The sequence below is a fragment of the Orcinus orca genome, chromosome 17, assembly GCF_937001465.1.
Source record: "Orcinus orca chromosome 17, mOrcOrc1.1, whole genome shotgun sequence".
Lineage (NCBI taxonomy): Eukaryota > Metazoa > Chordata > Mammalia > Artiodactyla > Delphinidae > Orcinus > Orcinus orca.
In genome coordinates this window covers 14608467-14626788 of record NC_064575.1, presented here as the reverse complement: position 1 = coordinate 14626788, position 18322 = coordinate 14608467, and the positions used below count along the sequence as shown (strand labels likewise).

The 18322-nt window shown below is 42.8% G+C and overlaps 1 protein-coding gene across 1 annotated transcript in view; it reads left to right on the top strand.

Moving 5' to 3' along the window:
• Positions 1–18322, top strand: part of SLCO5A1 (solute carrier organic anion transporter family member 5A1) — a 126259-nt gene that overhangs the window by 31113 nt on the left and 76824 nt on the right. Inside the window, exon 2 of the mRNA XM_049700460.1 lies at positions 15477–15609. Coding sequence (XP_049556417.1) covers positions 15477–15609 — 133 coding nt within the window. The remainder of the gene's footprint in view (positions 1–15476; positions 15610–18322) is intronic.

Sequence of the window (18322 nt, the reverse complement as noted above, 5' to 3'; positions counted from 1 at the left end):
CTCCATTTACAGTTATTACAAAATATTGGCTATATCCCCTGTGTTGTAAAATACATCCTTGTAGCCTATCTTATACCCGATAGTTTGTATCTCCCACTTTCCCAGGCAAACTTTTTCTATAAAGGGCTGAATAGTAAATATTTTACTCTGAGGGCCATACGGTCTTTATAGCAACTACTCAATTGTGTTGCTGTGGTTGAAAGTAGTTACACACAATGTATAAATGAATGCATATGGCTGGGTTCCAATAAAACTTTATTTACCGGATTTGGCCGGTAGTTTGCCCATCCCTAATTATTATAATAATTTAGCCTGGGAGAAGTCATCATGAAGTATTGGGCAGATCGATCATAAAAAAAATGGAGAATTGCTTTACAGATACTGTGTTCTCATCCATCAGGTATGCGCTCAGTGCTCGCTATGTGTCAGGTGCCCCTGTAGGAGGAGCCGTAGATATAAGAACAACAAAAAAGTCCATTATCCCGTATAGGCTTCCTTCAAGTTTTAAAAAATATATTTATTATAAATTTACACAAAGATGATACATTTGTTAGCTGATTATTAGTAGCTGAAAGAGATAAAAGTACTAATTCCAGAAGGTATGTTTGAAAAATTTTTTTGCTTATTAAAATTTGTATTCAATTAGAAAAGCCTGAAAAATATGGAACGTTATAAAGAAAACAGGAAAACATCCCATTGTAATTTCAATACCCTCAGCTAACAACTTTCAGGACATGGTGTGTTTCCTTCTAGTCGTTTTTTAAATGACTTCCTGACTCATAACTTACGTACCATAAAGTTTACCCAGTTGAAGAATATAATCCAATGATTTTTAGTAAATTTATAGAATTGCGCAACCATCACCAGAACCCACTTTTAGAAAAATGTCTTTTTTTCCCCTGAGGTGAAGCTGAAATAAGCTGCACATAATTAAAATATATAATTGGATAAGCTTTGATATATATATGTACCCGCGAAACCGTCACCACAATCAAGACTGCAGGACTGTGCAACATTGCCAAAAGCTTCCTTGAGTTTCTCTGTAATCCCTCCCTCCTCCTTGGCCCCCTCCCGCCCCATCACCACAGACTGGTTTTTTTATTACTTTAGATTAGTTTGCATTTTCTAGAATTTTATAAGTTGAATTATACAGGGACTTTTTAATGTCTACTTCCTTTCACTGAGCGTAATTATTTTGAGATTTATCAATGTTTTAGTGTGTATCAATAATTCATTTCTTTGTACTGCTAAATAGTATTCCATTGTATGAATATACTACAATTAGCTTATCCGCTCACCTCTTGATGGACGTTTTTGTTGTTTCTGGTTCTTGGCTCCTACAGATAGAGCTGCTCTGAATATTTGTATGTAACCCTTCGTATGGACACACGTTTTCATACCTCTTGTGAAAATACCTAGGAGTGAAATGCTTGAATCACAGGGTAGTTATATGTCTAACTCCTTAAGACACTACCAAACTGTTTTCCAAAGTGTCTGTAACATTTTATGTTTCACCTCTGTAGGGCATGAGAGTTCTAATTGCTTGACATCCTCACCAGTACTTGGTAGAATTATCTTTTAAATTTTAACCATTTGAATAGGAGTTTAGTGGTATCGTATCTCATTGTGGTTTTTTTTTAAATTGAAGTGTAGTTGATTTACAATGTTGTGTTTCAGGTGTACAGCAGAGTGATTCAGATATATAAATATATATATATATATTTTTTTTTTTCAGATTCATTTCCCTTATAGGTTATTACAAAATATTGAGTAGAGTTCCCTGTGCTATACAGTAGGTCCTTGTTGGTTATCTATTTTATATATAGTAGTGCGTATATGTTAATCCCAAACTCCTAATTTACTTCCCCCCTTTCCCCTCATTGTGGTTTTAATTTGCACTTCCCTAATGACTAATGATACCGAACATCTTGCATGTTCTTATTTGCCATCCACAGGTATTCTTTGGTAAACTGTCTGTTGAAAAATATTTTCCCCAATTGTTTTAGAAGTTTTATAGTTTTATAGAAGTTTTATAGTTTTAGGTTTTACATTTAGGTCAGTGATCTATTTTCAGTTCCTTTTTTATATGGATATCTAATGGTTTCAGCACCATTTGTTGAAAAGAATATCCTTTTTCAATGGAAATATCTTTACTTCTTTGTCAAAGGCCTTTTGTCCATATATATGTGTGGGTCTGTTTCTGGACTTTCTTTTCTATTCCATTGATCTGTTTGTCTATCTTTAAGCCAATACTACATTGTCTTGATTATAGTATCTTTTTAAAAAGTTATTAATTTATTATTATTATTTATTAATTAATTAATTTTTGGCTGCACTGGGTCTTCGTTGCTGCGCGTAGGCTTTCTCTAGTTGTGGCAAGTGGGGGCTACTTTTCATTGCAGTGTGCGGACTTCTCATTGCGGTGGCTTCTCTTGTTGCAGAGCACGGGCTCTAGGTGCTCAGGCTTCAGTAGTTGTGGCATGTGGGCTCAGTAGTTGTGGCGCGTGGGCTTAGTTTCTCCACAGCATGTGGGATCTTCCCAGACCAGGGCTCGAACCCATGTGCCCTGCATTGGCAGGTGGATTCTTAACCACTGCGCCACCAGGGAAGTCCCAGTTATACATCTATATCTATATCTATATCTATCTATCTATCTCTCTCTATATATATTTTACACTCTCTTTCAGTGTAGGTTATTACAAGATATTGAATATAGTTCCCTGTGCTATATAGTAGGTCCTTGTTGGTTATCTATTTTACATATAGTAGTGTGTATATTTTAATCCCAAACTCCTAATTTATCCCTCCCCCCCTCCCCTTTGGTAACCATAAGTTTAATTTCTATGTCTGTGAGTCTATTTCTAATAAAACTTTCTTTTTGCCCCCAAATTACAATTAAAACATTTTTGACTTAATTTTTTTTCATGCTTTCACAGTAGCTATCCTGTGGTCCTTCCTGAGGACTAGATTAAATTTATAGACAGTGGTCACTCACAGGTGGCCAATTTGATGTTTTAAAGCCACAGCACATTACCCTCCCCCCACCATGCCCCAGGTATGAATTAAGTGCAACTGGCTGTTTCCATATGTACTTGTGTGTTTCCTTTTCGACTACAAATGACTTTGAAAGTATTTCTAAAGAAAGATGGTGAGTGTCAACCAACTACTGTTTGCTCTGGTGGAGAGCAAAATACACTCGGAATCTACTTAAAGGCATCTCCCTCATCTTCTCATTTGCGACCTAAGATGCTCTCTGAATGTTTTGGCAAAGTGGTAGACTCTTCCCTGACTGCTGTAGCAGCTCTTCTTTTGCCGTCAGGCCTGTGTCAAAATAACTGAATCACTTAAAAGAAAGAAAAGTTGCTGCTCAAAATAACTGAGATCAGAGGTCTCTTATCTGCCTGTGCTCGTGAGTGGAAGGCATGAGTGAGGGAATGTTTTCCTTCAACCTGGCGCTCTGGTGCTAGGAAGTACCTTGGCTAATTTTCAAGGAGCTGTGCAAGTTGAGTGTCAGTTGGTGTCACTGCTGCTGTGTTGCAGTGAAGTGTGGCTTGCTTTTCATGTCCTCTTGTTGTGTATAGTAGCTGTGCTACCAAATATATTCAAGAAGGCGACCTCCTATCACTATGTCCCAGATGGCTTTGGTGGTCATTTGAAGACCTTAGGCAGGTATGCAAAACGTTTCTCTGTGGGAGCATCCTGGGTGTGAGCCCAGGTCCTGAGACTGAGCCTGAATTTTACTTGTAACCTAAACCCCTGTCAGCATCAGTTCCTAGCGGCATGCACCGCCACGTGGGTTGCTGAGAAAGTAGGTCCTGCCCCAGAGGGGACATTGGGAAGTGGTGGATAGAGAGGGATGAGTAGTGGGTGGTGGAGAGCAACACGGATGCAGGGGCTGGTCCATTAAAGGTCAAGTTCAAATGAGGGTATGGCAAATCCAGGCCAGTTACAAAGAGGCTCTGAGGATTTGGGAAGCCCAGCAGGGGAGGGTGGTGCCCCATGGAGGACCTGGCAGAGGTAAGGGTCAGGCCTGGAGTGGGGTGGGGTGAGGGTCAGTGCTCTGTGACTGTAAAGCCCGGGAACCACGTCTGTCAAACCCAGCACTTCATGGGAAAGGGGGATAGAGATGGCACACAGGACAGGGCAGCCCCAGGGATCCAGGGAGCGCGAGCTGTGGATGGAGCGCAGTGTTGCAAGGATGAATCCACTTGGACGGCTTCTGTTAGTTCACTCAAGGGCGGAAGGCCATGCCTGCCTGGCGTCTCTGTTCGACGACGTTTATTAGTGCCGATGGTCAGCAGTGCGTAGGGATTGATAAGGCATCCCTGAAAAAAGTCCTTGTTCCCACGGAACTGACATTCCAGTGGGAGAGACAGACATTAAGCAGCTCCCCCCGCCCCCACACGTCACGTTGTGTGGTGATGTGTGCCACAGTGAGATCTCCAGCAGGGTAAGGCGGTCAGACGGCCCGAGGGTGGGGAACGGGGTGTCCTGTTAGACATGGGGTGAGCGTTGGCTACTCTAAGGGGTGATATTTGAGCAGAGATCAGGAAGAAGTAGGGGAGTGAGCCACATGGGGATCCGGGGGAAATATTACAAGGAGAAGAAGAGCATCTGATCGATTGGCCTGGGTTCGTCCCCTGTCCACCGATGAACCACCAAGGACAGGGCTCCATGTCTGACAGGCCGTCAGGACTGTGCGGTGAGGAGACGGATGGTCCCAAAGGAAAGCGGAATGGCTTTTCTTGAAAGAAGGTAGCATGGAAACTGAACAGGTGGAAAGAAAAGATGTCCCCCCTTCCCGCCCCAGTTGAGGGTAGTGGTTCTTTCACTGAATTCTGCCCATAAATGAGAATGCGTGAGAAGGAGAATTGTTTTCACTCCCAAGAGCTGGGGCCAGCAGGGATGAGGTGGCAGGAGAGGCCTCCGGTCATGACATGGTACCCTGGACTCCGTCCCGCCTGAGTTGCAATGACTGGTGTCGGAGGGAGAGAGGGAGGGGCGGGGAGGGGAAGACAGAAACAAGTGCTCAGGAGGACCAGGACCAGGGCCCTGGTTTCCCTTCCTAGAAGGCCTGCCCTCCACTGCACAGTGGAAGTAACTTGTTCCTCAAGAGCAGAAAAATCACTTCTTAAGGATGCTGAATGGTAGGGGAAGCCAGTGAGATGCTGCTGTCCACCCGCACTGTCTCAGAGCAGAGGGACTGGCAGCCTGCACACAGCTGGGTACCGAGGCCCCCGGATAGGACAGGGATGGCGGCGGTGGTGGTCCCTCTTCTCTACCTACCCCCCCAGGTGTAAGATCACCTGCAGTTCCCTGAACACGTTGGGCGCTTCCAAATCGCCACACCTGTGCCACGCGAACCCCTCAGCCGCTGGTGTCCTTTCTCCTATCCTTGCAGGCTTAGGCCAGGAGCCCTCTTTTCCATGAAGCTCTCTCTGTCCTCTCTCCTCAACTGTTACAATGCATCATTCTTCCCCTGTGGTCCACAGTGCGTCGTTGGTGTTGGTTGTATTTAATCATTGAGCTTTGAATCATAGTTGGTTTTACATGTTTCTTTCTGGGGGACCACACACCCCTCTTATTCACCTTTGCAATGCCCCCTCCTTGTCCCAGGGCCTGGCATCACAGAGTGCATGGCTGAGTGAGAGACCTGTGACCCCGCGATGTGGAGCGCTGCTCAACCATTTGGGGTATGAGGCCAGGAAGGAGGTGACTGCGAAGCCCTCTGTGGTACTGGGATCTTTGCTGGTTTTGATTGGGCCCCTCGGTTTCCCCGGTCCAGTGAGGCTCATGGCTGCCTGACTGACCACTGTGAGGGGTTCTGGAGTCGTTTCTTGGGATTTAGGGTATAGGCAAGTAAAACTTACCACCCCAAATAGCTCTTTGCCATGGGATTATTTCAAGCTGAAAATAATCAAGGCCCAAAAGACTTGGGAAGAACATTTGACCTTCCCCCTAAGTGCATAAAAGTCTAGATAGAGGACCTGTTCCGGGAAGGGAGATATCACTGTAGATAACTATGGAGGAACTAGGTGTGTGGACGGGGGGAACCTAGCAAAGTCTGTTTGTTACAATTCCTCTCTGTGTCCCGGAGTCTCTGCCTGGCCCAGCAAGCATTCATTTACCAAATCTTTGCTTTTCCATCTCCATGTGAAATTGCCTTACTCCCCTTTGAGGTCCCGAACCACTACCCGCAACATCCTCTTTTGTCTTTAGCTGAACTTGGTGTTTAAGGCTTTTGGCCTTGGTATAATGGCTTTGGCCATTTTGGTGAGTTGAGTTTTCCTGAGTCTCTCCCATGTATACATGTTATTAAACTTTTGTGTGATTTTTCTCCTGTTGATCTGATTCATGTCAGTTGAATTCTTAGACCAGCCAGAAGAACCTAGAAGGGCAGAGAAAATTGCCCGCTCTCCGACGAGGGGCAGGTTGGGTCGCCCAACACAGATTCCGTAGACTTCAGAGAGCTGCTGCCTGGGTCGCAGCTGATCTCACGGAACAACCTTATTCGAGATAATTTTGTAGCCAAGTTGGGCTTTTGTGATGAGGAAGGAGGGCCTTTCAACTCTGCCAGAAATGGAGAAACGGAGGTGTCCGACTGCAGGGGTGGAACCGGTGCAGGCTGGCATCGCAGGGTGCATTGTGCTTCTTCTCTCAGGGAGCCACTGGGAAGGTTGATCAACCCGTAGGACCCTCCCCAGGGCAGGCGGAACTGAACGAGGTGCCCTCTGGTTGGTTTGTTTCACTCTGCGGGCCTGGCTTGTCTTACTGTTAGTGCTTATTCATCGCAGACCTTGGATTTAGAACTTGAATGTTCTCATTACTGGATAATTCGAGACAACAATCATAGGGTCCAGCTAATCAAATAAGCCGTGTGCAAAGCGAGCCTTGAGCCCAGGGCAGAATTAACCCTGAGTCGCTCAGGCTGCCATCCCTAACTGGAGGGGGGAGCCATGCAGGGCAGCGGGGACAGGACCACAGAGACAGTGGGGAGATGGGTCCAGATGTGATACGAGGCCCAGCCCAGCTTCTAACAAGCCACTGCTAAAACTGATCACAAAATAAGCAAAATGGAAGAGAAGGCTAAGCTAAACAAAGACTGTTCAAAGAAGATCTTGTCAGAAGGATAAAGAAAAGAAAGAGAAACCGCCAAATACAAAAACACAAGTTCAAATTCAGGAGTTTAACAAGATTTAAGGTTTGAAATCAAACAAATTTTTAAAAATAAAAAAATTAGCCTAATAAAAATAAGGCTAAAAAAGTAAGTAAACTTACTTAAGGTATGAGAACTAGAAGGTAATCAATGATTTAAAAGAAAAACTTGAAAGTTAATTAAAAAATAAAACCCGGATGAAAAGTGTTTTTAAAAAGATACAATGCAAAAACAAACCAAAAAAATGGTTCTGAAGAACCTAGGGGCAGGACAGGAATAAATACACAGACATAGAGAATGGACTTGAGGACACGGGGAGGGGGAAGGGTAAGCTGGGACGAAGTGAGAGAGTGGCATGGACATGTATACACTACCAAATGTAAAATAGATAGCTAGTGGGAAGCAGCCGCATAGCACAGGGAGATCAGCTCAGTGCTCTGTGCCCACCTAGAGGGGTGGGATAGGGAGGGTGCGAGGGAGACACAAGAGGGAGGGGATATGGGGATATATGTATATGTATAGCTGATTCACTTTGTTATACAGCAGAAACTAACACACCCTTGTAAAGCAGTTATACTCCAATAAAGATGTTAACAAATATTATCCACTTCAACTTTTTGATTCAGTACGTTGACAATTTCAATAAAAAATTTTGAAGATTATATAAAGGTTAAGTCTACAGTAGAAACATTAAAAATGTGAAGGTAAATGGGATTAAAAATAGAAGTTAATGGGCTTTAACGTAGAAAGCATAAGTGGTCACGGAATAGGGTAAAGAGTAATTTAAGAAGGAGATTAAAATGAAGGGTCTGAAGGTAACAAAGCTTGTGAAAAGATAAGTGAAGGAAACATGGGCTGGAAGCAGGAGAGGGGACAGTCCTTAAGTTGTAGCTGGGTCAGTCTTCCCCAAGAGTGGTCTCTGACGAACCTGATGTGATGTCCAAGGCCAAGGTGAAGAGCTGGTTCCCCCCATTGAAGGGGGCCCTTTCCCATCAAGTGTGGCTTCTTTTTTTTTTTTTTTTTAAGAAATATTTTATTTTATTTTATTTTGGCTGCGTTGGGTCTTCGTTGCTGCACTCAGGCTTTTTCTAGCTGTGGCGAGCAGGGGCTACTCTCGGTTGCGGTGCACGGGCTTCTCATTGCGGTGGCTTCTCTTGTTGCGGAGCACGGGCTCTAGAGCACAGGCTCAGTAGTTGTGGCGCATAGGCTTAGTTGCTCCACGGCATGTGGGATCTTCCTGGATCGGGGTTCGAACCCGTGTCCCCTGCATTGGCAGGCGGATTCTTAACCACTGCGCCACCGGAGAAGTCCCCAAGTGTGGCTTCTTAACTCTACAAAAGTACGTGACTCAGCTTGGTTTGGGGCAGGAGTTATAATCCTCGGGCCATGAAGGCCTGGTTCTGTGCAACACACGCAGTAACAAAGCTCCAAGTTAGTCATACAATCTTCAGAGGAATAACCTCAGTCAGACGTTTGTGACAGCTTAAAGCTGGCATCAGGAAAGGATTATTAAGTGGAGTATTGACGTATCGTAGCCACATGGTGACACACCATTTAGCCTTGACAAATGTTCTAGAAAAATATGTATCGACATAGGAAATGTCCAAGGTATTATGTGAAAAACATATTATAGACAAGTACTATAATATTAAACATATTAAAAACAGTTATACAACAAGTACTGTATAATTCCAGTAACTTAAAAAGTTGATACAGTATATGAATAGTACAACATATTTATTACCGTTATTATCTGGATGGTAGGAATTGTGGATGATTTTTAAAAAATAATTATTCTTTGTGCTCTTGAAAGTTTTCTCGTGGATTCAGGGAATCCATGTTATATTTTGTATCATTAAAAAAACCCCTAAAGGTTATTGAAGAAGAACGGATACAGGCATATGCTTAGCTTCAGAAAGATGCTCTTTGCTGCACTTCTGTGAGGAAAGAAAGGTCTAGATATTCTCTCTCCCCACTCTCATCTGCCCGGCCCATTATCAAAAATAGTGATTCTAGAAGAGGTCATTTTTTTAAGGTCCTGTAAACCTGTTAAGGATGCCTTCTGTTAAATAATGTATGTTTGAGCTATACAAAATTAATATTTAATAATATTTATTAGAGAATGAATAGGTAATCTTTCAGCACACAAAAACACAACTTAATATTTCTTCAGTGTTTGTTATATGCTATGCACTTTATGTGCATATTCTTACTTAATGTCCATTTTTTGAGAAAAGAGAGGGTAAATAACTTGCTGTTATTTATAATCTGCACAGAAGCAGGGGAGTGGGAGTCTAACCTGAGACAGTTTGACTCCAGGGTCATGTTCCCTGTACTGTACTGACATCAGTGCTTCCTGGGTGAGTAGTTTTGTGTTTGAGGTCTTTGAGGAGATTTAGAAATGTGTAGCTCATGCTGTCTCCCTCAAGGAGCGTCCAAGCTACTTGGAAAGATAAAGAGGTGATGTGCAGCAGTAAAACACACCTGTTCCAGTAGGCAGCGCAGATGATACTTGATGTGACATTCAAGGAGAGACATTCCTGTGGCCTCCAGAGGTCAGAGGGGGCCTCATGAAGGAGCCGGGCTTTGAAGGATGGGGAGTGTAGCACATGAAGACCATAGAGCTATAGGTCAAGCAATAAATACCGTGTTCTGGAGAAAAGGAATAGGGAGTGACCATGCAGCCAGCACATAGAAAGCAGAGACTCTGGGGACAAATCAAGCCACAGGGGATGCTACTGGAAGACATCAACATACAACTGGGCAAGAGGAGACGAAGGCATAGTCAGGAGAGAAATAATATCTAAACTACAGGAGACAGGCTAGGGGTCAAGTGAAGACAGAGCTGGTGGATGAGAAGTGGAGTGACGGCAAGAGAAGAGAGGAAGAGTGAGACGACTTCAGATGGTTCTGTATCTAAGTCCGTTACTAATGAGCAAGTAATGGGGAAACTGTATGTCTTGGTGAGAAAGGGGGCAAGCAGGTCCAGACAAAGGAGAAGCCAGAGGCACAGGGTAGGGATTACGGGACATAGTCATTCACTGGCCATGGTACTGTTCTAAAATACAGTGTATTAAGGGGAAATTTGAGGTTTCATGAGGCCAGTAGATTAGGAGACGATTACCATTGAAATGATAGCTTGCTTCTCGCAGGTGCCAAGAAGGGGGGCACACAGTGACAGGGTCAGTTGGAGGTAGAGAGGGAGGAACTGTGAGCGAGAGCCTTTACTGTGGCCCCAGGAAGGAACGAGTGAGGCAGGGTAATCAGGTGTAGGATTGGCTCTTCTGAGTAACTTCAGAGGGCCTGGGGTGTAGGTGCTGTCTGTCCCTAGTTGTCTGGTACCCGGCTCTGGGATGAGTAGGGCAGGTGGATGGCGGCCTGGAGTGTGGAGCTCAACAAAAGAGGTGTTTGAGGTGTGGGCTCCATCTTGGTTGGTTTGCATTTGAAAAGTGAACTCTCACTTTGAGTTGCTCACCATCTCTAGGGGTTGGCTAAACCTTGGGAGGGGCTGTCCCTCCAGGCTTTGCAAATCCTCAGATGTCAAAGCATAAGAATAAAGAAAATGAAAGACATGGTTAACACAGATATGTAACCAACCTATAAATATTTACTGAATGCCTCCCATGCCCAAACACTAAACTGTGTGCATGAGCTAGTATGAAATAATAATAACAACAGAACTAGCATAGTCTTCTGTAGCCCTCACCATGTGCCAACAGTCCACACGCTTTACAAGAATGAACCCATTTAATGCCTGTAACAACCCTACGGGGAAGTACGTTTACCATCTCAATTTTAGAGATGAGGCAACTGAGGCTCAGAGAGGTTGAGCAACTTGCTAACGTCACATAACGAGGAAGAATTGAAGCAGGGATTTGAACCCAGGAGGTTGGAGTCTGTGTTTTAACTACTACCTAATATTATATATGATATAGTTCCCGCTGTCCAGGTTGAAGAGCTACTTCAAAAGGCAAAATATAAATATTCGAAGAGATAAGTATAAGTAAAGAGCAGGGCATATTTAATCTCAAAAGAAGGTATGGGGATATATGCATATGTATAGCTGATTCACTTTGTTATAAAGCAGAAACTGACACACCATTGTAAAGCAATTATACTCCAATAAAGATGTTAAAAAAAAAAAGAATGGAATGGTCCAGGTTCTCTCAGAGGGGAGGTTGTGAGACCACCCACGGAGAGGGCAGGTAGAAAAGACTGGAACCTGTATTTATGTTTCTATTGTTAGCTCATCGAATAGCCTGTCTTCTCAGTACAAGCTCCTTTCCTCATCATGAGAAAAAAAAAACGAATGATAGTATAATCACATCTGATGAGACACAGTCAAAAACCATGAAATTACCAAGTTCACTATATGAAATATGGATTGACATCTATGTCATTACCTAGTGTCTCAAGAGATGATAGACACTGAGGAAGAGTTTGTCACTGACATCTGTTGTTAATGGCCGTAGACGGTGCAGACTCCGTGGTGGTGATGGAAGCAATGAATAATGGGAGTGAGTATGGGTGATGCCTCCTATACTGCTGGGTACGGGGGACACAGCAGTGAACCCCTCCGTCAGGCGTCCCTGATCTCGTGGAGCTTACGGTCTGGTCGGGGAGAACAGGGGATCAACAAGATGAACCAAGGAAAGATAAAGTGTGTTAGGTGGTGATACATGCTGAGGAGAAACATGGATCAGAGAAACGATGGGAAGAATGGGGGAGAGAGTTGTAACTTTTTAGATAACATGGCCGAGTGAGGTCTCGGTGAGAAGGGACAGAGTAATTACCTGGTGGAACGAAGGGAATGAACCATGTGGCTGTCTCTGGGCAAGACACCCCTGCCCACCACGCACAGAGCAAGTACTAACACCCTAATGTGGGAACGTGTTCTGGAAGGTTGAAGAAGATGAGGTCAGTGCGCCTGGAGCCCAGTGAATAGCTGGCGGATGGAGACCAAGGGGTGGGGCGAGGGTGTGGCCAGGTCCTTGCAGGCACGTGAAAGGACTTGGGCTTTTTTCCTGGGAGTGGAATGGGAAGACACTGGTGGGCGTGAGCAAAGAAGCGATGTGATCTGGCTCGTGTTTCTAGAGGATCAGTAAGGTTGCTGTGTTGAAAATACTTTGGAGGGAAGGAGGACAGGGACCAGCTGTAAGGCCTCGAGCAATTTTCCAGGTGAGCGATGATGGTGGCTTGGACCAGGGTGGAGGTACGGAGCGGCATATTCGACCTGATTTGATGGTAGAACCAACAGGATTTACCAATATAGATTCGAGCTGTGAGACAGAGAGTAATGGTACATACACAGTGTTTTACTGAAAAGTACACTGGGGGTACATGCTTCAAACCTCTTACTGGTAGGGATGTGTGAGAAAAATGGTGGAGCCCACTGGGAGAGACCGTATATTGTCTACAGGGATTTTGAGGAGAGAGATCAGTCAGGGGAGGATGCTCAGTGCTGGACGTGGTTGGGCCTTGAAGAATGGGTGGGATTCAGGGGGTTAGAAAGGCCTGGGGCGCACCCTGGGAGCCACAAAGGAAGGGAGCTGACTCTGCCCAGGCCTGTTCTGAATCAGTCTGCGTGGAGCCCGAGCACAGGCAGGAGGTTTTAGGATTGAAATGGTAGCAGGCCAACTCGTCCCGCCCTTGAGCTACAAGTAGAGTCAGGCTCCGGACGCACAGGCTCAGCGGCCATGGCTCACGGGCCCAGCCGCTCCGCGGCATGTGGGATCTTCCCGGACCGGGGCACGAACCCGCATCCCCGGCATCGGCAGGCGGACTCTCAACCACTGCGCCACCAGGGAAGCCCAGATTATTATTATTATTTTTTTTTTAACATCTTTCCTGGAATATAATATAATTGCTTTACAATGGTGTGTTAGTTTCTGCTGTATCACAAAGTGAATCAGCTATACATATACATATGTTCCCATATCTCCTCCCTCTTGTGTCTCCCTCCCTCCCACCCTCCCTATCCCACCCCTCTAGGTGGTCACAAAGCACCGAGCTGACCTCCCTGTGCTATGCGGCTGCTTCCCACTAGCTATATTTTACATTTGGTAGTGTATATATGTCCATGCCACTCTCTCATTTCGTCCCAGCTTACCCTTCCCCCTCCCTATGTCCTCAAGTCCTGATTGGGAATTTTTGACTGAGGGAGTTAGTGGTTTGCTTTAACAATTTGCTCCTCTAAAAAGCTCTGAATAAGTGCCATTAGTTAATGAATTAACAAATGTTAACTCAGTGGCTAGAGTGATTTATTTACTAAATGGGACTATAGTTGTAAGTTATATATACATATATGTATGATATATGTTTATAAATATATAAACATATATTTATGTATTCAGCATAGTTATTGTACTATATTATATAGTATAACCTGTAGTATAGTTATATAGATGTACATATGTAGATGTACATATATGTATTTCTGTTAAGGAGAGTGATTCCATTGGACCTAACATTGTTTGCTATATAATAAAAATGAATTTTTCTGATTCTATAGGTGAACTTTAAACAGCTTGATCTATAGTTCCTAAAGCAGTTAGGGTTTCTTGGTGCACGTTATATCATTGGTTTTCCATTCGCCGGCTGACTGAGTGGTCCTGCCAGCACACATCCTGCACACGGCTTCTTAGCACTTCAGGATGCTGCACGCAAGTGCCCCAGGCATAAAGAGTATGGCGGAAATACCTTTTCCTCCGTCTGTGTTTGTAAGACAGTCTCTTTCACGCCAGAAGAACAATTTTGGGGAGATGATTTGTGTCACATTTTGGCCTCATTACAGTTTTGAGTTGTAAATGGCGCTGGTTTGCCTGGAGGTGTAAACATCTGTTTTATCTTCATGTGCTCATGGGAATACCTGAAACTGAAGAAATATTTTCTGTTCTTGAGTTCTGTTTTAGGCTATAAACAGGGAGGTTAACAAGATATTTATCAAAATTCAAATTTTATTTTATTAAAAGCATGCGTCCAACAGAATGCCAATTACTTGCTGCTATGCCTCGGTTCTTCATTTCCAAACACAGATGGAGAAGTCGAAGAACCTAATGTCTTATTACAATCATATGATTCCGTAAGATAAATAAACACTGTGCTTTTCTCTTCTGAAATGGTGAGGAAAGTGCGAGCAGGTGTTAAATTACTGTCTGCAGTTACAAGTTACAGGAGGTGTGAGGTTATTCAGTGTTTATTTAGGTGCAGCTGATAAAGTCAGGCAAAGGGATTCTGACTAGTCCAAATTTGCTTTCTGGTAAATAGGTACTATTTAAAGGATATGACAAATCACTTATTCTTTGGTTAAAATGCACGAAAGCAACAGAAATGAGAAGCGTGTATCACCTGAGTTTATCGTGCCTTGCACACAGGGGCATCTTAACAGTGTTTATTGATTTGTCCCCAAATAACTGAGTTTCAACAGGGGGAAACATGTGTTTGGAGTGCAGCTAGATTTTTCTATGACTTTCAAGGAATTGCCTATTCTACCTCAAAATTTACAAATTGGTGATATTTATTTTAAAAATAAATAACAATTAATAATTTAATTAAATAAATTAAAATTTATTTAATAAATTAAATAAATTTCAATCACAGCAGTGAAAGCAATATAAACAAATGACAGTGCATCTGTTGTTGTCATTTTTCCTATAAGCCCATTTTGATGGCCGCATTTTTTTGGACAGAATGACAACCTTTCTGATCTACTGACAGTAACCCTTTGGACATGTGCTTTAAAATTTTTTCAAATTCAGCTGTGCGTTAGTGCTTTCCATTTGGACTCTCTCACTCATGCCATTTAAGGAGATTTATTAACCTTTAAGTAATATTCCTCATTTAACAATAAACCAAACACATTGTGAGGTCTTCTTTGATTCTCAAGTGGTGATTTGAAAATATTAGTGCTTTGAGGGTGCTGAATCCAGCTTCATGGCAAAACTGGCCTCGAGTTCCCTCAGCCCGTGAGCATCTTCTAGCTGGGATGAGGGACAGCTACTTCTTTCTCTTTTCTTATCTTGAGACTACCTGTTAGCCTCTCTTGGTTATCCAGTGACTGCCTTAATAACTAGCCCCGGTCTGTACTTTCAGAAGTAACCAAAGAAGTTCTGATGTTCTAAGAGGACAACAGGGAACAGTTAAATAAAGGACATGGTTTGAAACCCAAATGTCAACATAGACAGGATCTCTAAAGTTCTCTGTTTTTGGAAGTTGTTAACTGGATTTAACTGTGACATATGCATGGTATGACTGAAATTAGACAACTACTGAAACAAATGACACGATGTTATATTTCACATTTCCCCTTCTGTCTTCTCAGCCATCATGTATGTCATGGGAGCACTTGGTCCTGCAGTGGGATATTTATTAGGTGGACTTCTTATTGGTTTTTACGTTGATCCCAGAAGTCCCATTCACCTTAATCAGGATGACCCTCGTTTCATTGGAAACTGGTAAGAATCGTTTATTAAATCTTTCATTTCACTTGGTATTGTTATAGAGTAATAGTCCCCTTGTAGTTAAAATAAGAATTTCCCCAATGGGAAGATGAAAAATAGCTAAACGTCACCTAGGAGGGGCTGGCAGGCAGGATAATAATCCCCAAAGATATCCTTGTCCTAATTCCCAGAACCTATGAATGTGTTACCTTCACATGGCAGAAGGGATTTTGCTGATGTGAATAAGTTTAGGCTCTTGGGATGGGGAGATTATCCTGGATGATCTGAGTGGGTCCAGTGTAATTACAAGGGTCCTTATAAGGGAAAGAGAGAGGCAGGAGGGTCAGAGTAAGAGAGGGAGATTTGATGATTGGAGCAGAGGTTGGAGTGATGTGCCTCAAAGATGGAGGAAGAGACCATGAGCTAAGGAATGCAGGTGGATCGCAGAAGCTTTTCCCCCAGAGCGTCCAGAAGGAATGCAGTCCTGCCAACCCATTTTTTACTTCTGACCTCCAGAACTCTTAAGATGATACATTTGTGTTCTCTTAAGCCATGCCGCCTGTGGTGATCTGTTATCACGGCAATAGGAAACTAACACAGAGGAGTTGGGAACATCCGTTTAATCCATATTCTTTAGGTTTGGGATGGCTGGTTTCTTCATAGCAGAGTGAAGGAAAAGGGGAACGCGGCTACGTCGGAACTTTCCTGTGTACTTTAATTGTAGCTTTCATTTTCTTTTCTGTGCCTTTAAAAAAAGATTTTCTGCCACTTCCTTATTATATTTGTGTTTCTGCTTTGTCCTTCTCCACTGCCCAGGACTCTAGCCCTGCGTTTCCACTGTCCCACTCTTAGTGAATCTTTTCACTCGGTAATAGTTCCTTCCCCTGGGTGTGCTGGGGATGTAGCCACTCTCTCACTTGCTAGCCTTGAATTGTCTTGCTAAATAAGTAAGCTTAGGATTTAGAATGAGAACTTCAACTTTGGATGATAGGTTATTTATCCCTATCTCCAAGGGCTGCATTTGAATTCTTCCCAATTCTCATCTTGAACATAAGGAGTTATTTCTTCATGATTGCAAACACTCGCTCAAAGTATCGGCATCTCAAATTCATTAAACATGGATTGGTAATAGGCATACATTGATAAGAAATTTTCATTTTAGAACAGAGAATTTCATTAATTAGAAACTAGTGTCAAGTAATTACTTTCTAAAGAGTTTCTTAGACTACTTGTGTTCTCTCTGTGTTTCATTATAATTTAATAACCTCATAACTTGAGCTGTGTGAGAATAATGTTTAACACTATTTTCTAAGCAGTTAATAAATATTAATTACATGATAGAACACTTGTTATTTTTATAAGTAAATACTCTTTGAAGGTGGAAGTGCTAAGATCTAGATGAGCCTAGCCTGGTAGAATTTTCAAATCATGCAAAAGGGAGCGTTCCCTTGTCAGCAGTAGGGGAATGACACAGGAATTTTAAGTTCTTGATCAATAGTGAAATTTTTGGCCTCTACTGTTTGCTTTGCAGTTCTGAAATAATTCAGAGTAAAGATTTTTAAAAAAGTTCTCAGAAAACTAGATTATTAAAATGTATCTGTGAACATCCCATGTATAATCTGTGTTCTGTATAGATTTCCATGAGAAGAGATTGCAATAAGGGAACGTCTGGAAGGAGAAGGCAAGGAGGACAGCTCAGGGGCAAGGAGAAGGCAAGGAAGCAGGAGCTTTAAGATTACAAGTGCTTTATGCTGTTTTCTAAAAGTTTTCTAGTAGACATCAACCCAGTTGGTAGCAAAGTAGAACAATTGAGTGCAGACCCTGAAGCCACACTCCCCTGGTTTTAAATCCCAGTCTGCCACCTAGTAACTGTGTGACCTTGGGGAAGTAACTTAACTTCCCTGGGCCTCGGGGGGTTTTTAAATCCATAAAATGGAAATAGTGGCAGTACCTACTTGATAGGGTTGTTGTGAGGAATAAATGAGTCTATGTATGTGGAGCTCTAAGCAGTTCTTCCTACATAATGTATGTTACCTATTATTCAGTCCTTTGAATTTAATCAATGTTCAAGTAGTTTTATTCCTTTTAATGGCTCAGTATTCCACAAATGATAAAAATTGTCAGTATAGAAATGTATACTAGGGAGTCTCTTTGAAAATGAATTTTGTTTCTTGAGTAGCTCTGTTTGTAACAGACTTCTACCTTGAACAGAGACAGTTATTTGATACAATGTTAGTTTCTATTGGTGCCTAGTGGCAATGATAGGTTTTTTGGGAACTATATGCTGGAAGAGCGAAGGAGGGAATGAGTGAATAATGCTAATATTGATTGGGTGCTGTGTGTCAAGCATTATTCTAAGAGCTTTACCAACATTTTCATTGAAGCCTTATGACAACCACATGTAGTCACTAAGTGTGTGCCCATTTTGCAGATGACGATATTGATGGTCAGCGACTTGAACACCTTGCCCAAAGTCTCAGAGTCAGTGGGAGCTGGACAAAAAATTGAGTCCAGGGTGGAGGTTTTAGTCAATGTACTTAACTGTCCTCCCTTCATGAATAGTCTCTGAGTAATGGTTCATGAAAGGGAGTCAGGAGCCCTGGCTTTTCAATTTTAGCTCTTCCTGATGCATCCTTTTCCAACATGTAATGCACACTTCCTTGCCTTACTTAGCTTTTCTCAACGTCCTCTTTAGCACCACCATTATATCATGTGTTAACTTCGATGT